Source organism: Vipera berus, assembly GCF_964194415.1.
Source record: "Vipera berus genome assembly, chromosome: 13".
Taxonomy (NCBI): Eukaryota; Metazoa; Chordata; class Lepidosauria; order Squamata; family Viperidae; genus Vipera; species Vipera berus.
Window position 1 is genome coordinate 6,782,557 of NC_138216.1, and position 24,137 is coordinate 6,806,693.

Sequence of the window (24,137 nt, forward strand, 5' to 3'; positions counted from 1 at the left end):
TAGTATATATGCATATATATTATAAAGCATTCATATGAAAAATTATATAGCAATACCATACACATACACACACACACACACACACAGATTACATATACATCTGTATGTGTGCGTACGTATACGTATGTATGCAAAGGCTGGGAATAATGGAACCTGGAGTCCCACAACATCTGGAGACACCTCTTTCGGCCAAAGCCAGGGAAGAGGCCAGCCGACCTCCCAGGACCAACGAGAGGCGCGGCTAGACCGGAGAGGGGGCGTGCGTGCGTGCGTGCGTGCGTGCGTGTGTGTGGCTTGGCTCCCTTCGCGACGCTTTTACGACAGCGCTCTCTCTCTCTCTCTCTCTCTCTCTCTCTCTCTCTTCCCGTCGGCGGCCGGAAGCGCCGCTCGCCGCGGCGGAAGCGGAAGCGCGCGGGGAGGGAGTGGGAGGGCGCAGCGGGAGCAAAACAAAGAAGAGGCGGCGGCGGCGACGGCGGGCGCTGGGATGCGACGGAGGGCGGTGAGTGGCTCCTGGGCGCGCGTTCACACGACACGACACGACACGACACGCCTCCCAACTCAACCCAGCCCGGCCGCCGGGCTTGCAGCCGGCCAGCTGGTTCAGACTCGGGGCTGAGTCCCGGCGCGGGAAGGGAGGGGAGTGTCGGGAGGAGGAGGAGGACGGGGGGGGACGGCTGGGCAGGGCTGGAGGGGAAGGCGAATGCCGCGGCGGTTCCTCCAGGGGAGCGCTGGGGTTTGCTCTGGGGACGCCGCCCTCGCAGCTCCGGCTGTGGCGAGGGAGGAAGCCCGGGCTGGCTCAATATTGGCTCTTCGGGCGGGCCCCGAGCTCTGCGCTGGGCGTGACTCTCGGGGGGGGGGCTCAGAAGCGCTTCTGCGAGGCCTCCCTAAAAGGTAACCTGGGGAGGGAGGGTGGCGGGGGGACGGAAGAGCATTGCAGGGGTGCTCTGGATCAGATCGGGGCTTTCCAACCTCTTCACAGATTGGCCCACTTGTTAGGACGTGACGGTATGTGAGTACCTCCGCCGGTGCTTAGCAAGGTGTCAAAAAAAAAGTTGACGGCTTTTTTTAAAAAAAAGAAAAACCAAGAGTGGGGTGTGAATTGGGGGCTTTACTGGTTAGATTCCTTTGTTGTTACAGCAATGGCTAGTTTGTAATGTGGGAAAGTGAAAAAGGTTGGGGTTCGGAGCTGCCTTCTGCTGCAGGGGTCTTCCCACTTGGCCCTTGGACGACTTGGGGACTTCAACTCCCAGAATCCCTCAGCCAGGCATCAGGGCCAGGTTTGAAGACCCCTGATATAGACTTTAAGAAGAGTGGACTTCAACTCCCAGAATTCCTCAGCCAGCGTGCCTGGCTGAGGGATTCTGGGAGTTGAAGTCCCCAAGTCATCAAAGGGCCAGGTTTGAAGACCCCTGATATAGACTTTAAGAAGAGTGGACTTCAACTCCCAGAATTCCTCAGTCAGCGTGCCTGGCTGAGGGATTCTGGGAGTTGAAGTCCCCAAGTCATCAAAGGGCCAGGTTTGAAGACCCCTGATATAGACTTTAAGAAGAGTGGACTTCAACTCCCAGAATTCCTCAGTCAGCGTGCCTGGCTGAGGGATTCTGGGAGTTGAAGTCCCCAAGTCATCAAAGGGCCAGGTTTGAAGACCCCTGATATAGACTTTAAGAAGAGTGGACTTCAACTCCCAGAATTCCTGGCTGAATTGCCTGGCTGAGGGATTCTGGGAGTTGAAGTCCCCCAAGTGATAAAAGGGCCAAGTTTGAAGACGCCTGTTCTACTGCAACAGAGGAAGCTTGTTCTTTTTCCCTTCTCCCCCTCCCTTCCCCCCCTTTTTTCCTCCCCACTGTGTCCTACTGTTTGCTTTTGTATTTTATTCTATAATCTAATAAAATATTACAAACTGTAGGGAAAAGGGGGGGGGGAATACCAGTTTTAATTTCTTCGGTGGCTGTTCCTTTGGTGAATCCCTTTCCCTTTGCTCTGGCAAATGTATGATGGATTTATCCATGTTTATTAATATGTACCACTAGTAGCTAACTGGACTCTTCAGACTTGGCACTTTTAAGACTCGTAGTTTTTAAATTCACTACAATCGTTCGGTTTCTAAAAGCAACAGAACAGGGAATAATAACAACAGTGGAATTTTATTTCACCTATGACCTGTCTTGCAAGTTGGCTGGGTTTTGGGGGGGACATGTTTGTGACCCCGCACGCAACTTTCTGCAGCAGGTCTTCAGCGTTAAGATAATACCTAATTGACTTGAATTGTTTTAGTTGCTACTCCAGGGCATCAGCAATGAGTTCCTTGAGAAGCTAGTTATAATCAAGGTGCTTTTAATAAGCAGCGTGAAGGCAGCACTACGATTTTCAGTGAGCATGTTTAGCTCAACCAATTGCAAAGGTCTTCGGACTTGTGATTCTGCAACATCCAGTAGGTCACAGGTTCTGCACACCCACATGATTTCTGAAAATCAATATTTGTTATTGTTTTGGTATTTTTTTTTAAAAAAAAATTCTGCCTTTTGCTCAGCCGCTCAGAAAGGTGATATAAATGTGTCGGGCATGTTGAATAACTAGGTATTTCGATGGCATGTTATCTGATCTTGTGAATTATACACGTTTTTCGCAGTTAGAATGAAAGAAAAGGAAAGAGAGGAGAATGTTGACTTCTGTTTGGAGATATAATGGAAGGAAAAATAGCGCAGAACGTCTGTCCTAGATCACTCGGATGGCTTCAGCTGCAGGATAACGATGCGAAGCCCTGGCTCTGGAAATTTTCTAACTGCTTTTCAGTTACCGAACAGAATTTTCCCCTTGCTGCAAAAACGGTAGAGTATGGACTGAACGTTTATTAAGCGGAATGCTAAATTGATGTGATGTGCAAGTAGTCCTCAACGTGCAACTGGTTGCTTAGGGACCAGAGTTAAAATAGTTAAAAATCACCGTGGTTGTTAAAGCGGATCCACGGTTGTTAAGCAAGCCCATTGTCTACAATGGCTGCGTTTTGCCAGAAACTGGAAGTCAACACCAGTTCCTGGTGCAAAAAAAAAAAGGCCCATAGAGCCCGTGGTCATGTGACTGAGGTGCTGCAAACAGCCACGGCCAAGTGCCCAAAATATGATCACATGACCACAGGAAGAGCCTAGCCATCCGAACTATGAATTCAGGTCGTAAGTACCTTTTTGGGTGGGTGGTGTAGCTTCAAACGGTCGCTAAACAGCTGGTCATAAGTCAAGGACTACCTGTGCTTCTACTGAACTTGAAATTTTCCAGTCTGAAATCCTTTTTGCACATCTTCTGCAACCTCACCTGGCCTCCGTTTGTCGCTTTCTCTCTCTCTCTCTCTCTCTCTCCCTCTCTCTCTCTCTCCCTCTCTCTTTCTCTCTCTCTCAGAACAAGCCCATGGAGAACAGGAAAGGTGCTGCAGAGTTGAAGGAGGCCCCCTCGGCTCGCCACGCTCCTCTGCAGCCGTTTGCGGCCCTTCCCCTCCCCGACGTCCACTCTCTCCAGCCCAAGCAAATCCAGCTCCCACCCAACCCCAAAGTAAGCTGCTGTTCTCATGGCTCTGACTCCTCCCCTCGGGTTCCTCAGTTGCACTTTGGTGGTGGCGGCGGCGGCGGCAACATCGGTGGTGGCGGTGGTGGTGGCGTCAACAGCAGCAGCAGCAGCAGCTTGATTCGCCCCCCCGGGACGGTCTTAAACGCCCCCAGCCCTGGGACGATCACTTGGCAGATAGGCTCAGAGTTGGCTTGCCAGTCCTCCTCCTCCTCCTCCTCGCTCAAGAACGGCCCGGCGAGAAGCAACGTGGCTGGCGTGTGCCGGGAAAGCACGCTCCCTTCGTGCCCCCACTTCTCCTGCTGCGGGAAACTCCACTTCCAAGCCTGTCACGGTAGCCTGCACAAAATGCATCCGTTTCCCCCCCATCCGGGCTGCACGGCTCCTGGCTACTTTTCCTGTCCTGAATTCAGTGGGGCGGCGGGACTCTCCGAGGAGCACCTGGCTCAGCCGGAGCGAATGCCTTGCCTTTGCACCAACTCGCTGCACCTAAAGGTTTCACCTCCCCTTTACTTAAAGGGCTCTCACCACTGCACGGAATGTTTAAGCAAGGTTTGTACCTCCCGTTTTTAATACACTAAGCCACTGGGAAGGTAATCGGTTCCTGAGGTCGGGCGGGCCCTTCGGTTCGAGGGCCACCTGGCCTGAGCATCTGTCCAGGCAACATGCAGGCTTTTCAAAACAGCTGCCGCGGGTGGGCCGTTACCGGTAGCCCTCGACTTACGGCCACAATTGAGCCCCAAATTGCCATCGCTAAGCAAGACAGTTGCCAAACGAGTTTTGGCCCCCTTTTGTGTGTGTGTGTGTGTGTGTGTGTGTGTGTGTGTGTGTGTGTGTGTGTGAGAACTGCATCAGTGCAGTTGTTAGGTTAGTAACACCCGTTCGTTAAGTGGATCTTGGCTTCCCCCTTGACTTTTGTCAAGAAGGTCGTGAAAGGGGATCGCATGACCCCGGGACGCTGCAGCCATCATAAATAATAATACGTGCAGCTGAATTTTGACCACATGGCCATGGGTATGCGGCCAAGGTCATAAGTGCGAAATACTGCGGTAAGATACTTTTTGGGGGAGGGGGAAAGCGTTGTAACTTCGGTCACTCTGAACGAATGTAAGTCGAGGACCCCCTGTAACGTTGGAAGAAATAACCGTTCGCCAGTAGGCAAATGGGCCAGCCTTTTTTTAAGAATACCTCCGTGGGAGCTAAAACTGCTGGTGGAGGTTGGCTTCTGTGCAGGATCGTTGTGCTAAGGCGATGGCGCATGTTGTTTTTTTCCCTCCGCAGTCATCCCAAGAAAATCTAGTAGAAGCAGCTAAAATGTGGCCAGATATTCCTCCTCCCAGTGCCCAGGTGGCACCCCTTTCTCTCCCCATGTGTAATGGCTGTGGAACCAAAGGAACGAGGAAAGAGAAGAGTCTTCTCTTAGCCAGTAGCTTTGGCCAGCTGAGTCCCAAACACGGTAATGTCCTTTTGACGTGATCCTTTTAAAGTTACCGCAGCTTTCACTTTCCAGTTAAACCCAGCGTGTCCCAACCTGGGCCACTTGTTAAGAGTCTCGGAATTCCTCAAGTCAGCTGGGGATTTCTGGGACTTGAAGTCCACCCGCCTTTAAAAGTTGCAAAGGTTGGGAGAAGGGAGTTCATCGGAGAGGTGCGGTTATTTAAGGCGCTGGATCTTTCTTCCCCCTGAACGCAGGCTCTCCGGAAATTGCCATCTCAAACCAGTTGCTGGAAAACCTGCCTCCCATCGGGGTCTTCTGGGATATCGAAAACTGTTCAGTCCCGTCTGGTCGTTCCGCCGTGGCGGTGGTCCAGCGCATCCGTGAAAAGTTTTTTAAAGGCCACCGAGAGGCCGAGTTCATTTGCGTGTGTGACATTAGTAAGGAAAACAGGGAGGTTATTGAAGAGCTGAACAACTGCCAGGTGCGCACTCAAAAAGATTCGGGGGAAGTGGGGGGGGGGGAAATCCGTCAACTTCTGGACCTGCTGTGTTTAATCTTTTCCGGAAATATAATTTTCCTCCCCCTCCCCACCCCTTAGGTGACTGTTGCACACATCAATGCCACAGCCAAGAATGCTGCTGATGACAAACTCCGGCAGAGCCTTAGGAGGTTTGCGGACACCCACGCTGCACCAGCCACCGTGGTGCTTGTCTCAAGTACGTATCAACGGCGCTTCCTTGGGGCGTCATTTTGATCCTTGCTCAGCTTCGAAACCCATCTGCTTAGTTGCATTCGAAGTCCTAAATAAGGGGAGCTTGGTTTATGGATTAAAGCTCCAGGCTGGAAGTGAGGAGACCGGGAGTTCTAGTCCCGCCTTAAGCAGGAAAGCTGGCTGGGTGACTTTGGGCCAATCACCAGGAGCTTAAGAGTTCTAGTCCTGCCTTAGATACGAAAGCCAGCTGGGTGACTTTGGGCTAGTGCAGGGGTAGGCGACCTCGGCTCTTTTATGACTCGTGGACTTCAACTCCCAGAATTCCTGAGTCAGCTATGCTATGTTCTGCTGACTCAGGAATTCTGGGAGTTGAAGTCCACGAGTCATAAAGGAGCCGAGGTTGCCTACCCCTGGGCTAGTGCCTTGTTCTCAGCCCAATCCACCTCAACAGCTCAACCCATCTGACAGCTCTTGTGGGGAAAATGAGAGGAGTAAGGAGAATGTCAGCTGACCTTTGGTCCCAATCAATTTAGTAGTAGTAATTACCCCTTCTGTGGATTTTTCTGATGAGTGCGGCCACTGCCTTCAGTTACTTATAAAATAATAAAGGCAGATTTTTAAAAAAAATCTTAACAAATACTCATTGCGGTGTTACTTGCGCTGTGGCACAAACTCCCCTCAAGCTTGAGAACCAACTAACCGGGTTAGGGGGGGGGTTGTTTGTTTTTTCCTTTCCTCCTATCTCTTTGAAACGGTCTAGCTTTAAACAGTTGCTTTTCTGGCGATGACTCCTGGCTGGTTTTGTTGAAGTAAGCAAGGAGCAGTTTTAAGTCTCAACCCAGTATTTTGCCATCCGAAGTTGCCCCCACAGATGCTTATGAGAAATGCACCCTTGGGTCAAGTATCAAAACCTCCCAAAGCCGCTGACTTGGGGTTTGGGGGGCTGTCTTGTCTTTTTTTTTTTCCTTCCAGCTGATGTCAACTTTGCCTTGGAGCTCAGCGACTTGAGGCACCGCCACGGTTTCCATATCATCCTGGTTCATAAAAACCAGGCTTCCGAAGCACTCTTGCACCACGCCCACGAGCTAATCCGATTCGAAGAATTTATTTCAGATTTGCCCCCAAGATTACCCTTGAAAAAAACAGTAAGTGGCCGATCGCCGGTGAGGCTTTGGAAGGGTCGTCGGAGAGACGGACGGGCCTTCTCCTTGTATCCGTGGCACAGATTCCTCCTGCTTTACCTGTCGGCTGCAGATATTAATGTGGAAATAAAGTTGGGAATGCGAGTAAGCTCATACAGGTGGTCCTCGGCTTGTGACCCCCAGTTGAGCCCAGAAATTTTGGCTGCTAAGCGAAACAGGTGCTAGGCGAGTTTTGCCCCACTTCATGGCCTTTCTTGACATCGTTGTTAAGTCCTTCAGTTGTTCGGTTAGTAACACGGTTGTTAACCTAACCTGGCTTCCCTATAGGGTTTGCTTGTCAGAAGGTCACCAGAGGGGATCCCGGGACCATCATAAATAGGTGCTAGTTGCCAATTGTCCCAATTTTGACCACGAGGATGCTGCAACGGTCACGTCGGGGGGGGGGGGAAATGTCGTAAGCTTTATTCGGGGGCTGCGGTAACTTAGAAAGTTCACTAAATGAATGGGTTGTAAGTTGAGGACTGTTGGAATTTATTGTTCAAGAGCGACTTGCCCCTTTCACAGTTAAGATACGGTTTAAAACACCTGTTGTCCCTTAGTATGAAGCACGTTCTGACTGTCGGCAATCCTGTAAAACGTTTCGCCTCTGCAGGGCAGTTTCTCAACCTTGGCAACTACAATGCCCGGCTTCAACTCCCAAAATTCTCCAATCAGCATCCTGGCTGGGAAATTATGGAAGTTGAAGTGACGCTGTCGACAGACTTCTTGGGTTGGAAGGAGGCTGGTTGTCTTTTGTTCACCTATTGCAGTGATGGCGAACCTTTTAGAGACCGAATGCCCAAACTGCAACCCAAAACCCACTTCTGTATCATCGGGTGCCGGGTGGGTGTGGCCTGTTGGGTGGGTGTGGCCCGTTGGGTGGGCGTGATCCATTGGGTGGGCATGGCCGCGGTGGTAACGGCAGGCTGGGTGGGACTAAAAAGTTCGATCAATCGATTCCAACTTTGCGAGATCTTTTTTTTTCCCCACGAGAAGTTGAAATTGATTGATTGAACCTTTTTTTTTTTGCACACGGCAGCGCAGGCTTAAAGCGAAAAAGTTTTATAAAACACAACTGGAGGCCTAGGACTGGGGCTCTGCGTGCCACCTGTGGCACGTGTCCCATAGGTTCGCCAGCACGGATCTATTCAATTTCTACAGCTTTGATTAATTCAAGCAATCCTTACGGTTTGGCCCCAGAGGGTCTTTTGTCTCTCCGGGTTTATTGATCTGAGGAGGATTCTTTCTGTTTTTAAATTGTCCCAAGTGTTCAGCTCTGTTGCTTTGCCCTGGCCTCTTGACAAGCATATCCGAGCCCCCCCTTTTTTTTTAATTCTCTGAAACAGGCGTGTCACACACTGTTATACGTTTACAACCTGCCCACCAACCGAGATAGCAAAAGCGTCTGCCTGAGACTTCGGCGTCTGTCGGACAATTGCGGGGGGAAAGTCCTGACCGTCTCCGGCAGCAGCGCCATCCTCCGTTTCCTCAGCCAGGATAGCGCCGAGCGAGCTCAGAAGCGGATGGAGAACGAAGATGTTTTCGGCAACCGGATAACCGTGTCTTTCACCCCAAAAAACCGCGAGCTGGCAGAAACCAAGAACGCAGGCTCTTCCGTGGCAGACAAAGCCAAGTCGCCCAAGAAGGTCAACCGAAACGCCAAGCTGTGTCTCATGAGCCGAATGGCGAACGATCCGTCTTCCGCCGCCAAGGCCGTGGCGGCAAAAGGCCCTCAAGGGCACGGGTCCGTTCCGAAAAATACCACCGTGAAAAGCTTGCAGGTAGGGCGTTTCCCAGTTTATGCCTCTTTGGAAAAATCGAAAGCATTCTTTCCCTTTCTGATCTGATTGATCTTCGCAAAGTTTTTGGTTTTTATTTTTTAAAGGTGTACTTCGGACATAAATGAGTGAGCCGTTTGTTTAGAGCAGGAGTCTTCAAACTTGGCCCTTTAATGACTTGTGGACTTCAGCTCCCAGAATTCCTCAGCCAGCATGCCTGGCTGAGGAATTCTGGGAGTTGAAGTCCACAAGCAGGCCGTCTTCAAACGTGGCCCTTAGATCACTTGTGGACTTCAACTCCCAGAATTCCTCAGCCAGGCACGCTGGCTGAGGAATTCTGGGAGTTGAAGTCCACAAGCAGGCCGTCTTCAAACGTGGCCCTTAGATGACTTGTGGACTTCAGCTCCCCGAATTCCTCAGCCAATGTGCCTGGCTGAGGAATTCTGGGAGTTGAAGTCCACAAGTCATCAAAGGGCCACGTTTGAAGACCCCTGCCATAGAGACATCTTGTTTTTTTTAAAATCCCCTTTTTAGTTCTTTTTAGGACCACAACTGAGCCCCAAATTTCCATAACTAAGCGAGACCATTGTTAAGTGAATTTTGCCGCAGTCCTTTGAAGTGAATCACTGCAGTTGCTAAGTCAGTAACCCAGCTGTGCAGTGAATCTGGCTTCCCCCATTGACTTTGCTTGTCAGAAGGTCACAGGAAGGGGATTACACAACCCCGGGACGCTGCAACTGTCCTAAGTTCATGCCAGTTGCCAAGTGTCTTGAATTTTGATCACGTGACCCTGGAGATGCTGCAACGGGTTGTGTGAAAAACAGTCCTAAGTTACTTTTTTTCCCCAGTGTCATTGTAACTTTAGAAGGCCCCTAAACGAACTGTTGTAAATCGAGGACTATCTTGTCTAGGTAGAATACAATGAAAGGAACCCTGAGTCACGAGTCATTTTTCTCATGAGGCTGTTGTAACTTTGAATGGTCACTAAATGAACTCTTGTCTGTTCATTTAGAACTGTTGTAGATATTAAATTGATGCTGAACTTAATTACGGCAGCGAGACTTTTAGCGCAATATTGGAAGAAGGAAGAACTGCCGACCATAGAAGAATGGACTTTAAAAGTTTCTAACTTGGCAGAGATGGCAAAGATTTCAGCGTATTTGAAAGATCAATCGCAACAGAGATATACTGTGGAGTGGAAGAGATGGATAGATTATATTCAGAATAAATATGGGACTAAAAAGTTTCATTTAGCATTTGAATAAGTAGCGGATTTATATGATGTATAATTAGCTTGTAGTTATTTTATTAAGAGTTAAAGTGCGATAGAATTTAATATCTTATTGTTGTTTGCATATTTTAGATTATGTTTGTTTGTATTTTTATACCCTGTATTTAGCTCTGGGAAGTCGGGGAGGGGGGAAGGGAGAGTTGGGGAGGGTTGGGGAGAGGGGAGGGGGAGGGGAGGGGTTCTGTATTCCAGAATGTACTGTAAAACTTTTCAATAAAAAAAAATAAAAATAAAAATAAATGAACTCTTGTCAATTGAGGGTCACCTGTGGGCATTTTTTTTTTTGTCTCCCAAGGAACTGTGTCGCCTTGAATCGAAAACAGGAAGAAGCTCTGAACACCGCCAAGATCAGCTGAAAGAGGGGGTTCCTTCATCACACACCGGTTCTGCCCCAGCCAGCTCTGTACCCCAGGCGACCAAGAAAGCGGGAGAACCCGCTCACAATAAAAACCATCAAAAGTATGTTGAGATCAAGGCAGACCCCACGGTGGTTTTTCTCATGACGCAACTGGACTTTCTTGTTTTCTCTTGGAAGACGTTTCCCTTCTCATCCGAGAAGCTTCTTCAGCTCCGACCGGATGGTGGGGGATGGAAGGATTTATGCTCCTTGCAGACAGCTGGACATTTGCATCCTTTTAGAGGGTCGTTGAGGCCACTTGGAGGTGTGTCTGTGTCCTCAGGGTCCCCTGAGTAGGCGTGCAAATGGGTGTGGAGCTTTCTTGGCTGCAAGGATGTTTTCTGCCCCGTGTCCCTTCACTGCGAAAGACAGGCGCAGACGGTTGGGGATGAGTCTGTGTTGTCTCCAACTCAAACTGAAGCAGAAATGGCTCCACACACATTTTTATTTTATTTTTAATTCCATTTATATCCCACCCTTCTCCGAAGACTCAGGGCGGCTTACAAGCTTAGCAGTAGCCTTCATTCTGTGTATATGCCTGCTTGTTAGGGCTTTCACACCCCACCCCAAGCGGCATTATTACAAAGTCAGCTTAATTGCCCCCAACAATCTGGGTCCTCATTTTACCTACCTCGGAAGGATGGAAGGCTGAGTCAACCTTGAGCCTAGTGGGACTCGAACCTGCACTAATTGCAGGCAGCTGGTATTACTTAAGGAGGCATTAGCCCACTGCTCCACCAAGGCTCTTTATTTGCACTACATTTGCACTACTCAGGGGACCCTGAGGGCTCAGATACACCTCCAAGTGGCCTCGACGACTCTCAGAAAGAGAACTTTTAGAGGCTCGTTGAGGCCACTTGGAGGTTTATCTGTGCCCTCAGAGTCACCTGAGCGGTGCAAAGGGGTGTGGAGCCTTCTTGGGCCTGCTGAAAGGACCGTGTTGTAGACTGGAGGTAGATGATGTCGTGTCCTTCCCCCTCTGTTGAGGGGGGGCTGTTCAGTTTTGACCTAGATGGCCTCTTTGACCCCTCTTTCGAACCGGCGGTCCTCTCTGTCCAAAAACGTTCAAAGAGAAAAACGAAAGCCCAGTTGCCTCTTGAAAAAGCCCATTTGGGACAACAATGACCTGGATGACTTGAGAATCTCCATGGTCAGAACAAGGCAGATATCTCTCTCAAGTGCGACGCCTTAATTAAGCCTTTCTTCTTCACCCAGGAAAGAGGTGATGGCAGCCAGAAGCATCAACAGCTCCCCAGTGGACAAGAAAGAGAAGGAGAATGCCTTCCAGGTCAGCTTTCCTTCAGCCTTCAGCATGCTGACGGCCTCCAGACAGCACAGTCCCATTCTCATCTCTCAGAGTTGTTGGTCATCCAGGTGGGTGTCATTGTATCACTGTTTTTGTTTTTTTAGAGAGGAACGCCACATTTGACTTCCATTTAGTGCAAGGGTCTTCAAACCTGACCCTTTTATGACTCGTGGACTTCAACTCCCAGAATCTCTGAGCCAGCCACGCTAAGGGGAAAGGGAGAGGTTTCCAAGCTGAGCCAGGCCGGCTCAGGAATTCTGGGAGTTGAAGTCCACGAGTCATAAAAGAGCCAAGGTTGCCTACCCCTGGCCTAGGCCTAGGCCGCTTTATGACTCGTGGACTTCAATTCCCAGAATCCCTGAGCCAGCCACGCTGAGGGGAAAGGGAGAGGTTTCCAAGCTGAGCCTTGCTGGCTCAGGAATTCTGGGAGTTGAAGTCCACGAGTCATAAAAGAGCCAAGGTTGCCTACCCCTGGCCTAGGCCTAGGCCGCTTTATGACTCGTGGACTTCAATTCCCAGAATCCCTGAGCCAGCCACGCTGAGGGGAAAGGGAGAGGTTTCCAAGCTGAGCCTTGCTGGCTCAGGAATTCTGGGAGTTGAAGTCCACGAGTCATCAAAGAGCCAGGGCTACCTACCCCTGGCGCTAGTGTGTATATTTGTCACATTCCTTTAGTCCTTCGATAAGAAATGCAGAGTCTCGGTCCTTAACATAGAAGAGACAATTAAAGAGATACGTTTACATGCAGTTTGCTGGTTCCCTGAGACGCCCTTTTGCCTGTAATGCTGTGGCGCTCAAAAGCGGGCTTCTGTTTCTAAGCCTGTGTAATACAGGGAGTCCTCGACTTAACAACAATTCATTTAGTGACCGTTTGAAGTTACAGTGGCACCGGGGGGGGGGAAAGATGAGCGGTTTCCGCACTTATGAAGCATTCCCCATGATTACGTGGTTCACCATTCAGTTGCTTGACAACTAGTTCATATTTATGACGGTCGCAGTGTCCCGGGGTCACGTGATCCCCTTTGGTGACCCTCTGACAAGCAAAGTCAACGGAGGAAGCCAGACTGATTTAACAACCGTGTGACCAGTTTAACAACTGCAGCGGTTCACTTAACAAATGTGGCGAGGGAAGTCGTAAAATGGGACAAAACTCACGTAAAACAAATTTTTCACTCAGGCACATAGATTTTGGGCTCCGTCGCGGTTGTAAGTCGAGGACTACCTGTAATACTATAGAATGAACGGTTCCAGATTCTCTTTCCTCCCTTCGGCTCTAGGAGCGTGTCTCCAAGCGTTTCAAACCGGTCTTCTCCGCTCGCTTTGAACGTCACCAATTCTTCCGGCCATACAGACGGCCCAGATCCCTTTGCAAATGGAGCAGACATTCAGATTAGCAATCTGGATTACCGACTTTCCCGAAAAGAGCTTCAACAATCTTTGCAGGATGCCTTCACCAAGCATGGCAAGGTAAACAATTCCACCCGTCTTCGTGGCCGCCGTTTATACTTAACGTTCGGCGTGGGTGTTTTTATTCTTGAAATGTCTTTTTCAATTGTTCTACTTGCTTTAGAATTTTAGAATTTATAAGCCCGACCCTGGCTGTTTTAGTAGTTCCGTAAGCACGCGAGTTACAAATTGCTTTAGTTCCACCTTGAAGATCGTACTGGCTTCCAATTTTACTTTCTTTTGATATGATTTTCGTCTTTTTTTTTAAAATCAGGTAAAGAACGTAGAACTTAGTCCTCACACTGACTATCAGTTGAAGGCTGTTGTTCAGATGGAGAATCTTCAAGAGGCCATCGCTGCTGTCAACAGCTTGCACAGATACAAAATTGGCAACAAGAGGATCCAGGTGTCATTAGCCACAGGAGCTGCCAGCAAATGTCTGGCACTGATTAGGTAAAACGACAGCAACCATAATACTGCAGCGCTTATGTCTCTGAACTAAAAACCTTCTGTGGATTAGAGTAGGGGTCCTCAACCCCCGCTCTGTGGATCAGCACCGGGCCGCGGCATGCCAAAAAATGCTCCACACAAACAAGCAAGGCCCCACCCGCAGGATGCAGGCAGCACGCAAAACCACACACCGTTTGGTCTGTGGAAAAACCTCTCTCCACGGAACCGGTCCCTGGTGCCCAAAAGGTTGGGGGGGCTGCGGGACTAGAGAGAGAGAATTTGAGAAAACTGGGGCATGTTTTTGCCCAGGCGATTACACAAAAAAAGGGAAGCAGTCTCATTCTTTTGGGATGGAGGAGATAGGAACTAAGCAACACAGGTAGTCCTCAGCTTACAACCATTTGTTTAGTGACTGTTCGAAGTTACAACGGCACGATTTTACTTTGTAGGTCAGCCTTTTTTCGTTCTTTCTTTCGTTTATCGTGTCCGATTCTTGGAGACTGCCTGGATCGCTCCCTGCTGTTTTCTTAGCATGGTTTTTCAGAAGTGGTTTGCCACTGTCTCCTTCCTAGGGCTGAGAGAGAGAGACTGGCCCCAAAGTCACCCAGCAGGTTTCTCTCTGCCTTAAGGCAGGACTAGAACTCACCCTTTCTAGGTTTCTAGTCTGGTCCCTTAACCGCTACACCAAATTAGCTCTGGCGGACAACCTGTATTTAGATCATATTGGAAGTGAGATTTAGTTGATCTTTGGCTCTTTTCAGACCTCTGTTTCACAGACTCACTTGGCCTATTCAGGCCCGTAAAGAATCTTTGCTACTTGCCAACATAGTTGCTTTCAAGAAGAGACTCACAATTCTGCAAAGAAAGTATACAGGGATGCCCAGTGCCGATTCTTGATGTTCTCCCTCTTTTTTACAGTTCAGAAGCAGTATCCATTCTTCAGGATGCCCCAGCCTGCTGTCTCCCCCTTTCCAAATTCACCGAGATTTACGAGAAAAAGTAAGCGGGGAATTTTGCACACGCACAAGGTTGCCGATTCTGACAAACTCCAAACTTGCCCTTTGCGGTCGTCTTGATCCGGAATTTAATCCCTTGCTAGTCCAGGGACGCGGTGGCTCAGTGGGTTAGGACGCTGAGCTTGTCGATCAGAAGGTCGGCAGTTTGGCGGGTCGAATCCCGAGTGCCGCGTAGCAGAGTGAGCGCCTGTTACTCGTCCCAGCTTCTGCCAACCTAGCAGTTCGAAAGCACGTAAAAATGCAAGTAGAAAAATAGGGACCGCTACGGTGGGAAGGTAACAGCGTTCCGTGCGCCTTTGGCGTCTAGTCATGCCGGCCATATAACCACGGAGACGTCCTCGGACAAGCGCCAGCTCTTCAGCTTTGAAATGGAGATGAGCCTAGTCCAGGGTGTCTGTGATAGCCGTGAACTGCTTCTTCAGCTTTTTCACGTTCACTAAGCAATTTCTTCTTTCTGGTTTCCAGGTTCGGACACAAGCTGAACGTGTCCGACTTGCACAAGTTAACAGACATAGTAGCGATCCGGGATCAAGGCAACGGTCGGCTGGTTTGCCTCTTGCCCAGCAGCCAAGCCAGGCAGAGCCCGTTAGGATCTTCCCAGTCGCACGAGGGCTCCTCTGCTAACTGCAGTCCCGTCATCTTCGAAGAACTGGAATATCACGAGCCTGTCTGCAAACGGCATTGTACGAACAAAGACTTCAGGTAAATTGGCTTCTTCCTTCTCTGCAATCAAGCTCTGCAATCAAAACTGAAAAGCCCAGAAAGTTACACTTGGATTAAATTGGTTTCTGAGTCAGGGTCTTTTAAGGCAGAACTGGTGGGTTTTATTCTCTTGGAAATCCTTTGAAATAACTCGGCTTTTGGGGCTGGTTTTCCAAGCAGTGTAAGTCTTTACGAGCATAGGACCTTGTTCGCCATTCTGTTCATTGATCCAAGGGGTTTAGCAATAGCAGTAGCACTTAGACTTAAATACCGCTTCATAATGCTTTATAGCGCTCTCTAAGGGGTTTATAGAGTCAGCCTATTGTCCCCCCCCAAATCCTCATTTTTACCGACCTCGGAAGGATGGAAGGCTGAGTCAGTCTTGAGCTGGTCGAGATCAAACTCCTGGCAGTGGGCAGAGTTTGCCTGCAACACTGCATTCTAACCACTCCGCCACCATGGCTTTTTAGAACCATTTAGTGGTTCTTCCAACAGAACATAGAAAGGCTGGGGCTTATGTGCACAGCAAATGCTTTGTCACTGGTCTTAGATCCGTTTCCCTCCTTTCGTTGATGTGGATGTTGTCAAACCAACATAGATTAAATCCACTTTTCGGCATGCAGGAAATCCTAGACTTAGACTAATTATGGCTGTAAATTCATGCCGCTGCTTGTTAAACAAGTCACCGCAAGACCGCTTAATTTTACAGATTTGATTTGATGCCTTTTTTTGCAGTTGTTAAGTGAATCACCAACCATCGTTAAGCTAGTGTCACAGTCATTAAGCGGTTCCATTGTCCACAGTGGGCCTTTTTTTTGCCATTAGCTGGAAGTAAAAGCCAGTTTCCAGCAGAAATGTAAATTGCATTCACACGACAGTGGAACTCTGCAATCCGCCATAAATATGGGCCAGTTGCTCACCGCCCAAAATGGGATCGCGGGACTGCAGGAGGGCAGGGGATGACCATGAAACCTGGGTCGTAAAGTCAGCCTGGAACTATGAAAAGTCATTAGTCGGGGACGACCTATACTAGGAGAAAGAATTTTTGATTGAACCTCTTACACTTTATGGTAAAAAAATAAAGTCTAGTTTGGATTCTTGCTGGGTATTGTATGAGTTGGGGGAAAAAAGTAAAGCTTCCAGCATTGAACACGCAAGCTGTGGGCTATAACTGGGTAAAGTTCTTATATATAGGCAGATTTTCCTTGCTCGGCTTCCTATAAAAACTTGACTTTGTCGTTGGTTTTTTAGCGAGCACGACTTTGATCCCGACTCCTACAAAATTCCCTTTGTGATTCATTCTCTGAAGGCCTTTGCTCCTCAAGTTCATAGCTTGTTACAGACCCACGAGGGGACACTACCACTGCTCAGGTAAGCCGTTGGTCTCAACGCCCAAAGGCTGGAGATGCATCCAGCTCTTCAAATTAATCATGGAATATTCGGAACTGATGCGACTCCGCGGCGCCCATCAGGATCCCTACTGGTTTTCACTGACCCTGTTGTGATTCAGGGTCAGCCTGTGGGTTCGGCAGTTGGGTCGGACGACTCAGAGGAGGAGGAGGGGGGTGTTGAAGAGCTTGCTGATGAGAGCCCTCAGCCAGGCCCCTCCCACCTGGTCACGACGGAGACCCAGCTGTGTGAGCCTGACAGCGTGGATGAAGATGACCCACAGCTGGCCCTGTTCAAGGACGCCCGACGCAGGAGGCAGTCAATCAGGAGTAAACAGAGGAAGGCAATGGGGCACCTCGGAAGGAGGCAGAGAGAAGCCACGCCCTAAACTGTATAAAAGGGGAATGCGTGGGAGGGCTGGTTTGCTGAAGGCAACCGCTTGAAAAGCTCCTGTTTCTTGGTTCGTGTCTTGTTTGTTTTTGTATCAATAAATTTGGCAGGCTTAGTTCCAGCCTCTTGCCTTCTTGTAAAAGGGGTTGTCCCTGCCTTTTCTGCAGGGCCGGTAGCAGGCTGGTACAGAACAGACCCATCATTGCTACAATTGGGATGAAACCCAACTCACCCCACCGCCTGCTATGATTAGAAAATATAAAAGGGGGCCGTTTGTGTTTGATCTCCAGCAGTTACACCAAGTTTGTGGACAAGCAGAGAAATACAAACAGCCCTCATAAGCATTGAGCTAATTCTTTTTATCTTCACTTCCCCCTCCCCTTTTTTTAATTGTAGTTTCCAAGACTGTTATGCTTCAGAATTTAACAGCCTAGAAATGGTTGAGGAAGGCCAGGGGGGCATCCCTCTGGAGCACCTTATCTCCTGCGTTCCCGGTGTTAATATAGCGATCGCACAAAATGGCATCAAAGTTGTAAAGTGGATACATAATAAACCACCTCCTCCTGCCACAGGTATTTATATTACTCCTTGGTTGCTGTCCTAGCTAGCTACCTAACCTCGACCATTCATTCCTTTTCACCCCTGTTGTCTGAATTTGTAAAGACAGCCTGTGTCTTTGATTCCCACCTAGATGAGGTTTGGAGAACCTTTTTCTTCCCAGCCGAGCAGGATTGCCATGGCAACCCATAAACGTATTTGACCGAGATTTGATTTGTTTGTATTCATTTGTATCCTGCCTTTATTGCTTCTACAAAGCACCTGAGATATCCGACACTATTTCCCCCACAGCAACAATCCTGTGAGGTGTGTTGGGCTGGGAAAGAGGGACTAGCCCAGGGGTAGGCAACCTTGGCTCTTTGATGACTCGTGGACTTCAACTCCCAGAATTCCTGAGCCAGCGTGGCTCAGCTTGGAAACCTCTCTCTTTCCCCTCAGCATGGCTGGCTCAGGAATTCTGGGAGTTGAAGTCCACGAGTCATAAAGCGGCCTAGGCCTAGGCCAGGGGTAGGAAACCTTGACTCTTTTATGACTTGTGGACTTCAACTCCCAGAATTCCTCAGCCAGCATGGGGGAAACTTTGGCCCCTTCATGACTTGTGGACTTCAACTCTCAGAATTCCTGAGCCAGCATGGAGGAACTATGGCCCCCTCATGACTCGTGGACTTCAACTCCCAGAATTCCCGAGCCGGCATGGCTCAGCTTGGAAACCTCTCTCTTTCCCCTCAGCATGGCTGGCTCAGGAATTCTGGGAGTTGAAGTCCACGAGTCATAAAAGCCAAGGTCACCCAGCTGGCTTTCATGGCTAAAGCAATAGTTGAGCTCATGGTCTCCCGCTTTCCAGCCTGGTGCCTTGACTTTTTACCTAATGTCAGCTTGCTTTCAGATAACCCAATGTTCTCCTGGTGTTTTGGACTTCAGGTCCATCTTCAGATAGCCTAAATTCATGCTGTTAGGGGAGTTGTCCTTTCAAACGTTTGAAAAGGACAGAGTAATTTACTCCCACATCAGATTATTCTTTTTTCTCTTTTCTCATTTCCAATAAATGGGATTAGTGTCTTGAACAGGCACAAAGAATCAGGGCCACATGTTCATTTTCAGTTAAGACGATTTGTTGCTGATGCCTCTAGACAAGACTCTAGTCAACAGTCAGCACTAAGTTGGTGTTAGTTAAAGAGTCAACGGAATTCAACGGACCGCTTGTGGGAACGTAGTGATCCCAGGCTGACTCCTCTCTTGACTCCTCTCCCGGGCTCTGCCTCTCCTCCCACAATTAGTCTTACAAATGGGGTGCTTCCTCCAATTTCTGCTCCTTGGCCGTGATGTCTATTGCCTTCTCGTGCGTTCTTCCCAATAAAGACGCCTTCTTGGGCGGCGATCTTCTTTCCTCTACTCCAGAGCCTTGGCTGTTGCGTTCCAAGAGCCCCGTGGGCAACCCACAGCTCATCCAGTTCAGTAGAGAAGTGATTGATCTCCTTAAAAACCAGCCCTCCTGCATTATGTCTGTCAGCAAGTTCGTCCCCATGTACCATCACCATTTTGCCAAACAGTGCCGTGTGTCGGACTATGGATATTCCAAGTTAATAGAGCTGCTGGAATCGGTGCCTCATGTCTTGCAGGTGAGTTCAGACGTTCTCCTTCCTTGCCAGCGATGTTGGCCTTCCAAGAAGGGGCTGGCATCATGAGGAAGATGAAAAAGCAACTCTGGGTTAGCTGGCAGCGTACACTCACCTGCCATCTTGCTTTGCGACAGAAATTCTAGTCCAAACTGTGATCATAAATTGAGCACTCCTTGTAGTGTCTGTTGACGTGGTCTTTGCCCAGCTCTATAGAGTTTGGTCTTTCGATTTTGATCCCAGCCCATCACGCTTGTCGAGAGAAATATAACTTGATTTATGAGCGCTCAAGTTTCGCCGTAGATCTACGTGCAAACTTTTTCTTCTTCTTCTCAGATTCTTGGGATAGGAACCAAGCGTTTGTTAACCTTAACACACAGGGCTCAAGTGAAGCGATTCACGCAAGACTTACTAAAGCTCCTGAAGTCCCAGGCCAGTAAGCGAGTTGTAGTCAAAGAATTCTTACATGCTTATCACTGGTACGTATGTAGAGCTGTGGCAACACATCTTTTTACATTTCCAACTGCAAATATAAAAATATCTGTGTCGTATGTGTGTGTGTGTGTGTTTTTTTAAAATTTAGCAGCTTAGTTTAAAGCGAGTCATACATTTTCACGGAAAGGGAAAATATACGAATTAAAATCGCCTAAAAGGCAGCAGCAAAATCCTCCAGGTTTAGAGGTTTATAGAATAGAAGAAATTGAAATGAGTTGATTTTAAAATTCGGCTGCTGTTAATGGAACGCCAGAAATGAGCCAATCCTAAATATATCGGGCAGGGAGGGGGGTTATGTAATCATTTCCATCAAACTACCCTAACGTCATCACGCTAGGATTTTTAACCCAGAGGCAATAACCGCATATACACTAAAGTCAAGATTTAAAAGAAATACCTTACAGCGTTCCAGTAAATACAGAGCTTGACCAGCGATTATTGCATTGCGAAAATATTTTTCTCGGTACTGGGTTTCAACCTGAAAAAGATAATTTTGCTTTTCTTTTGGTTTCCTGCAGAGGCTTAAACATGGGCCAGTAGAAAGCTTCAATTTTTGTGTAGCTAGTTCTCCAGTTCGATCTTAATGCAGTAATTTTTGTTTTCCGAGCGTTTCCTGAATTATTAATCTTGTAGGTGTTTTTCGAAAGACTGGGATGTCACGGAGTACGGAGTGTGTGACTTGGTGGATCTAATATCCGAAATTCCCGACACAACCATTTCTTTGTCACTGCAAGATAACGAGATGGTCATCTGTATCCCCAAGAGAGGTATGTTGTTGCCGTTGAAAACTTCAGAAAAATTCTTGGGGGTCTCTCGCTCAACATTGCCTGCCAAACATTTAGTGACCATTCAGGGTTACAACGGCACTGAAGAAAGCGACTTACGACCGTTTTTCACACTTAACGACCGTTGCGGCATCCCCGTGGTCACATGATCAAAATTCAGACGTTTTGGCAACTGACTCGTATTTACGACGGTTGCAGTGTCCCAGGGTCCTGTCGTGGCCTTTTGCGACCTTTTGGAGGCAAAGTTAGTGGGGTAAACCAGATTCCCTTCACAATCGTGTGACTAGCTTAACAACGTTCGCTTAACAAGTGTGGCAAGAAAGGCCACATAATGGTGCAAAACCCGCTTAACAACTGCCCCGCTTAGCAATAGAAATTTTGGGCTCCGTTGTGGCCGTAAGTCGAGGAGAAGTTGCTATATTCTCAAGAGGGGTAAAGATCCAGGGGACAGCTGTGTAAATCCCCAGCTGAGTTACCAGGAAGAAAAAAGAAAAAAAAAGATTGCCCATTTTGCTGTTTACCTAGGCAGGCTGTTACTTATTGACTAGTGAGCTTTATTTATTCTCTCAATTGACCGGGACTGTAGCTAGTGAGAAGATAAAAGCTGTTTCCACCCTAACGGACTTTGGAATAGATTGACTTTTAGAAAGAGAAAAAAGAATTCGGTTGCGGGAATTCTCGTGACCTCCACCCCATCCTCCAAACCACCACCACCCTCTTTTTTTTTTCTTTTTTCTTTTTTTTGCTCAATAAATCTTTCCAAAGAGAGTAAATGAAAATGGTGCTTGGGAATGACGCTGTTTGAATTTAGACAGATGCCAGCGAGCCTGACAGTTTTAAGTGTCTCTCTTAAATTCCTAAAGGAAAGTCAGGATTCCAAGCCTGGGAAATGAACCAACCCCTGAAACGTTAAAAAGAGAGAGACAGACAGACAGAGAGAGGATATGTAATCCCAGTGATTCAATAAATGTTGCAGTTGTCAGGGCTTTTTGCAGTTCAGAATTCAATTGACTTGGATGATAGAGCACTAAAACCTGGTGTTGTGATTCAGGGTCAGCCTGTGGGTTCGGCAGTTGGGTCGGATGACTCAGAGGAGGAGGAGGGGGGTGTTGAAGACCTTGCTGAGGGGGTTGAAGATCTTGCTGATGAGAGCCCTCAGCCAGTCCCCTCCCACTTGGTCACCACGGAGACCCAGCTGTGTGAGCCTGACAGCGTGGATGAAGATGACCCACAGCTGGCCCTGTTCAAGGACGCCCGACGCAGGACGCAGTCAATTAGGAGTAGACAGAGGAAGGCAATGGGGCTCCTCGGAAGGAGGCAGAGAGAAGCCACGCCCTGACCTCTATATAAGGGGAATGTGTGGGGAGGGCTGGTTTGCTGAAGGCAACTGCTTGGATAGTTCCTGTTTCTTAAAGCTCCTGTTTCTTGGTTCGTGTCTTGTTTGTTTTTGTAGCTATAAATTTGGCAGGCTTAATTCCAGTCTCTTGCCGTTTGTAAAGGGGTTGTCCCTGCCTTTTCTGCAGGGCCGGTAGCAGGCTGGTACAGAACACCTGGCTTTATCCTGTCTGCATGACTTTGTGCCCAAATATTCACTCTATATTAGTGTTCCTTAATTCTTTTTTTTCTCTCTCTCGGGCCCCCCTTTTCAGTTTTAAAAATTGTGGAGGATCCCAAAAGATCTTTTGTTTGTATGGGTTATATTTATCGATATGTATTGTATTAAAAAAAATTAAAAATCTCACTGTTGTAGAATATCTATCGGGTCATGCAAAAATAGCAATATTAAACCCATTAGAGACAGGGACGCGGTGGCTCAATGGGTTAGGACGCTGAGCTTGTCGATCAGAAGGTCGGCAGTTTGGCGGGTCGAATCCCGAGTGCCGCGTAACAGAGTGAGCGCCTGTTACTCGTCCCAGCTTCTGCCAACCTAGCAGTTCGAAAGCACGTAAAAAATGCAAGTAGAAAAATAGGGACCACTACGGTGGGAAGGTAACAGCGTTCCGTGCGCCTTTGGCGTCTAGTCATGCCGGCCACATGACCACGGAGATGTCCTCGGACAAGTGCTGCCTCTTCGGCTTTGAAACGGAGATGAGCCCCGGCCCCTAGAGTTGGAAACGACTAGCACGCGTGTGCAGGGGAACCTTTACCTTTACCTTTTAAACCCATTAGATACCGATGTAAATACAATATTTTTCATGGAAAAGCCGTACATTTCAGCAAATTAAGGGTAATACTGAGAAGAAGAGTGACATTGTTTTAACTCTTTGAAAATATCTTCAGTACCTGGCAAATAACTTTGGTTTCGAGAGCCAGGTGTTTTTTTATTTTTATTTTTTATTTTTTTAGTGGTTAAGGTGTTCTAGAAAGAAGAAGACAATGAGTTCTAATCCCATTTTAGGCACGAAAGCTGGTTGGGTGACTTTGATCCAATCATCAGGAGATTGCGAGTTCTAATCCTGCCTTAGCCATGAAAGCCAGCTCGGTAACTTTGGGCCAGTCAATTTCTTTCCCCCCCCAACCCACCACACAGTTGGGGGTGGGGGGGGAGAAGGAGGAGGAAGAAGTATTAAGTATGTTCACCACCTTGAGTTATTTATAAAAACGACGAAAGTGGAACTTGATTTTTGCGGGTCCCCGAGAGCAGCTTGGAGGGAACAACGGGGGGTGGGGGGGGGGGTGGTCCTCAGACCAGACTTTCATAAACGTGGCTAGAGATGCTCTTCTTCCATCTTCAGAACGTACCAAGGAAGAAGTTGAAAGGACGAAGCAGTTCTGCAAAGAAGTGATTGATTTGCTACGCCACCAGCCCTACTTCCGTATGCCCTTCAACAAATTTATCCCGTCCTATCACCATCACTTTGGGCGCCAGTGCAAACTTGCCCATTACGGATTCACCAAACTACTTGAACTTTTTGAAGCCATACCTGATGTCTTGCAGGTAGGCAATTGTAAGGGAAGGGATGGCAGATCCCTTGGGGGTGGAGTAAAAAAAAGGGGGGGAATCAGCCTAGAATCCCTACCTAGTCACAAAGGAACCACCTTTCACCTTACTGAAACACCTGTGGATCGTGTGATCAAACAAGGTGTTTTTCAAATAACTCCATGCAGAATGTGCCTGATGATGATGATGTTCTAGGCAACTCTTCTCCATAATCTGCTTGTTCTGGGCGTAGGATTAGGGTCGCTGAAGTAGGACTACCTGTATGTCCATGAGCTTGATGGAAATCCAACTCAAGAAATGAAATGAACCTTTATTGTCAAAGTACAACTATGTGTACATTGAGATTAGCTGAGCCTCCCTTCGTGCTCCCCCCCCCCAACACACAGTGACAACAAACCCTCCATCTTACTACACCATGTGAACTAACTACACCACACACCGGCCTCCCAAGTCAATTCTGCGTAAAATTCACACAAGTTATTTCTCATTCAAAAGCCTAACAGCCCACGGATAAAAGTTGTTTTTCAGCCTGTTGGTTCGGCTGGCTATACTCCTATATCTCCTACCCGATGGTAGGAGAGTAAAGAGATACCGTCCAGGGTGTGAGTCATCCCTGAGAATTTTCCTCACTCTTCCAAGGCAGCGAGTCCTGGCGAGGTCATCCAGTGGTGTCAGGGGATAGCCCACAATGTC

At 48.3% G+C, this 24,137-nt stretch overlaps 1 protein-coding gene across 4 annotated transcripts in view; it reads left to right on the forward strand.

Annotated features, from left to right (window-relative positions):
- Positions 1–413: 413 nt before the first annotated feature.
- MARF1 (meiosis regulator and mRNA stability factor 1) overlaps positions 414–24,137 on the forward strand; it is a 32,005-nt gene continuing 8,281 nt past the window's right edge. For 2 of the 4 annotated variants that reach the window (XM_081338102.1, XM_081338104.1), the window contains exons 1-20: positions 414–499; positions 2,630–2,828; positions 3,394–4,107; positions 4,837–5,011; positions 5,248–5,474; positions 5,592–5,709; positions 6,678–6,850; positions 8,233–8,667; positions 10,251–10,414; positions 11,568–11,726; positions 12,934–13,123; positions 13,377–13,555; positions 14,471–14,551; positions 15,034–15,270; positions 16,522–16,641; positions 17,446–17,621; positions 19,006–19,226; positions 19,560–19,702; positions 20,352–20,485; positions 23,239–23,441. In XM_081338102.1, the coding sequence (XP_081194228.1) occupies positions 2,685–2,828; positions 3,394–4,107; positions 4,837–5,011; positions 5,248–5,474; positions 5,592–5,709; positions 6,678–6,850; positions 8,233–8,667; positions 10,251–10,414; positions 11,568–11,726; positions 12,934–13,123; positions 13,377–13,555; positions 14,471–14,551; positions 15,034–15,270; positions 16,522–16,641; positions 17,446–17,621; positions 19,006–19,226; positions 19,560–19,702; positions 20,352–20,485; positions 23,239–23,441 (3,993 nt within the window). In that variant the 5' untranslated portion in view covers positions 414–499; positions 2,630–2,684. The remainder of the gene's footprint in view (positions 500–2,629; positions 2,829–3,393; positions 4,108–4,836; positions 5,012–5,247; positions 5,475–5,591; positions 5,710–6,677; positions 6,851–8,232; positions 8,668–10,250; positions 10,415–11,567; positions 11,727–12,933; positions 13,124–13,376; positions 13,556–14,470; positions 14,552–15,033; positions 15,271–16,521; positions 16,642–17,445; positions 17,622–19,005; positions 19,227–19,559; positions 19,703–20,351; positions 20,486–23,238; positions 23,442–24,137) is intronic. The other 2 variants (XM_081338105.1, XM_081338103.1) reach the window with 2 other exon arrangements.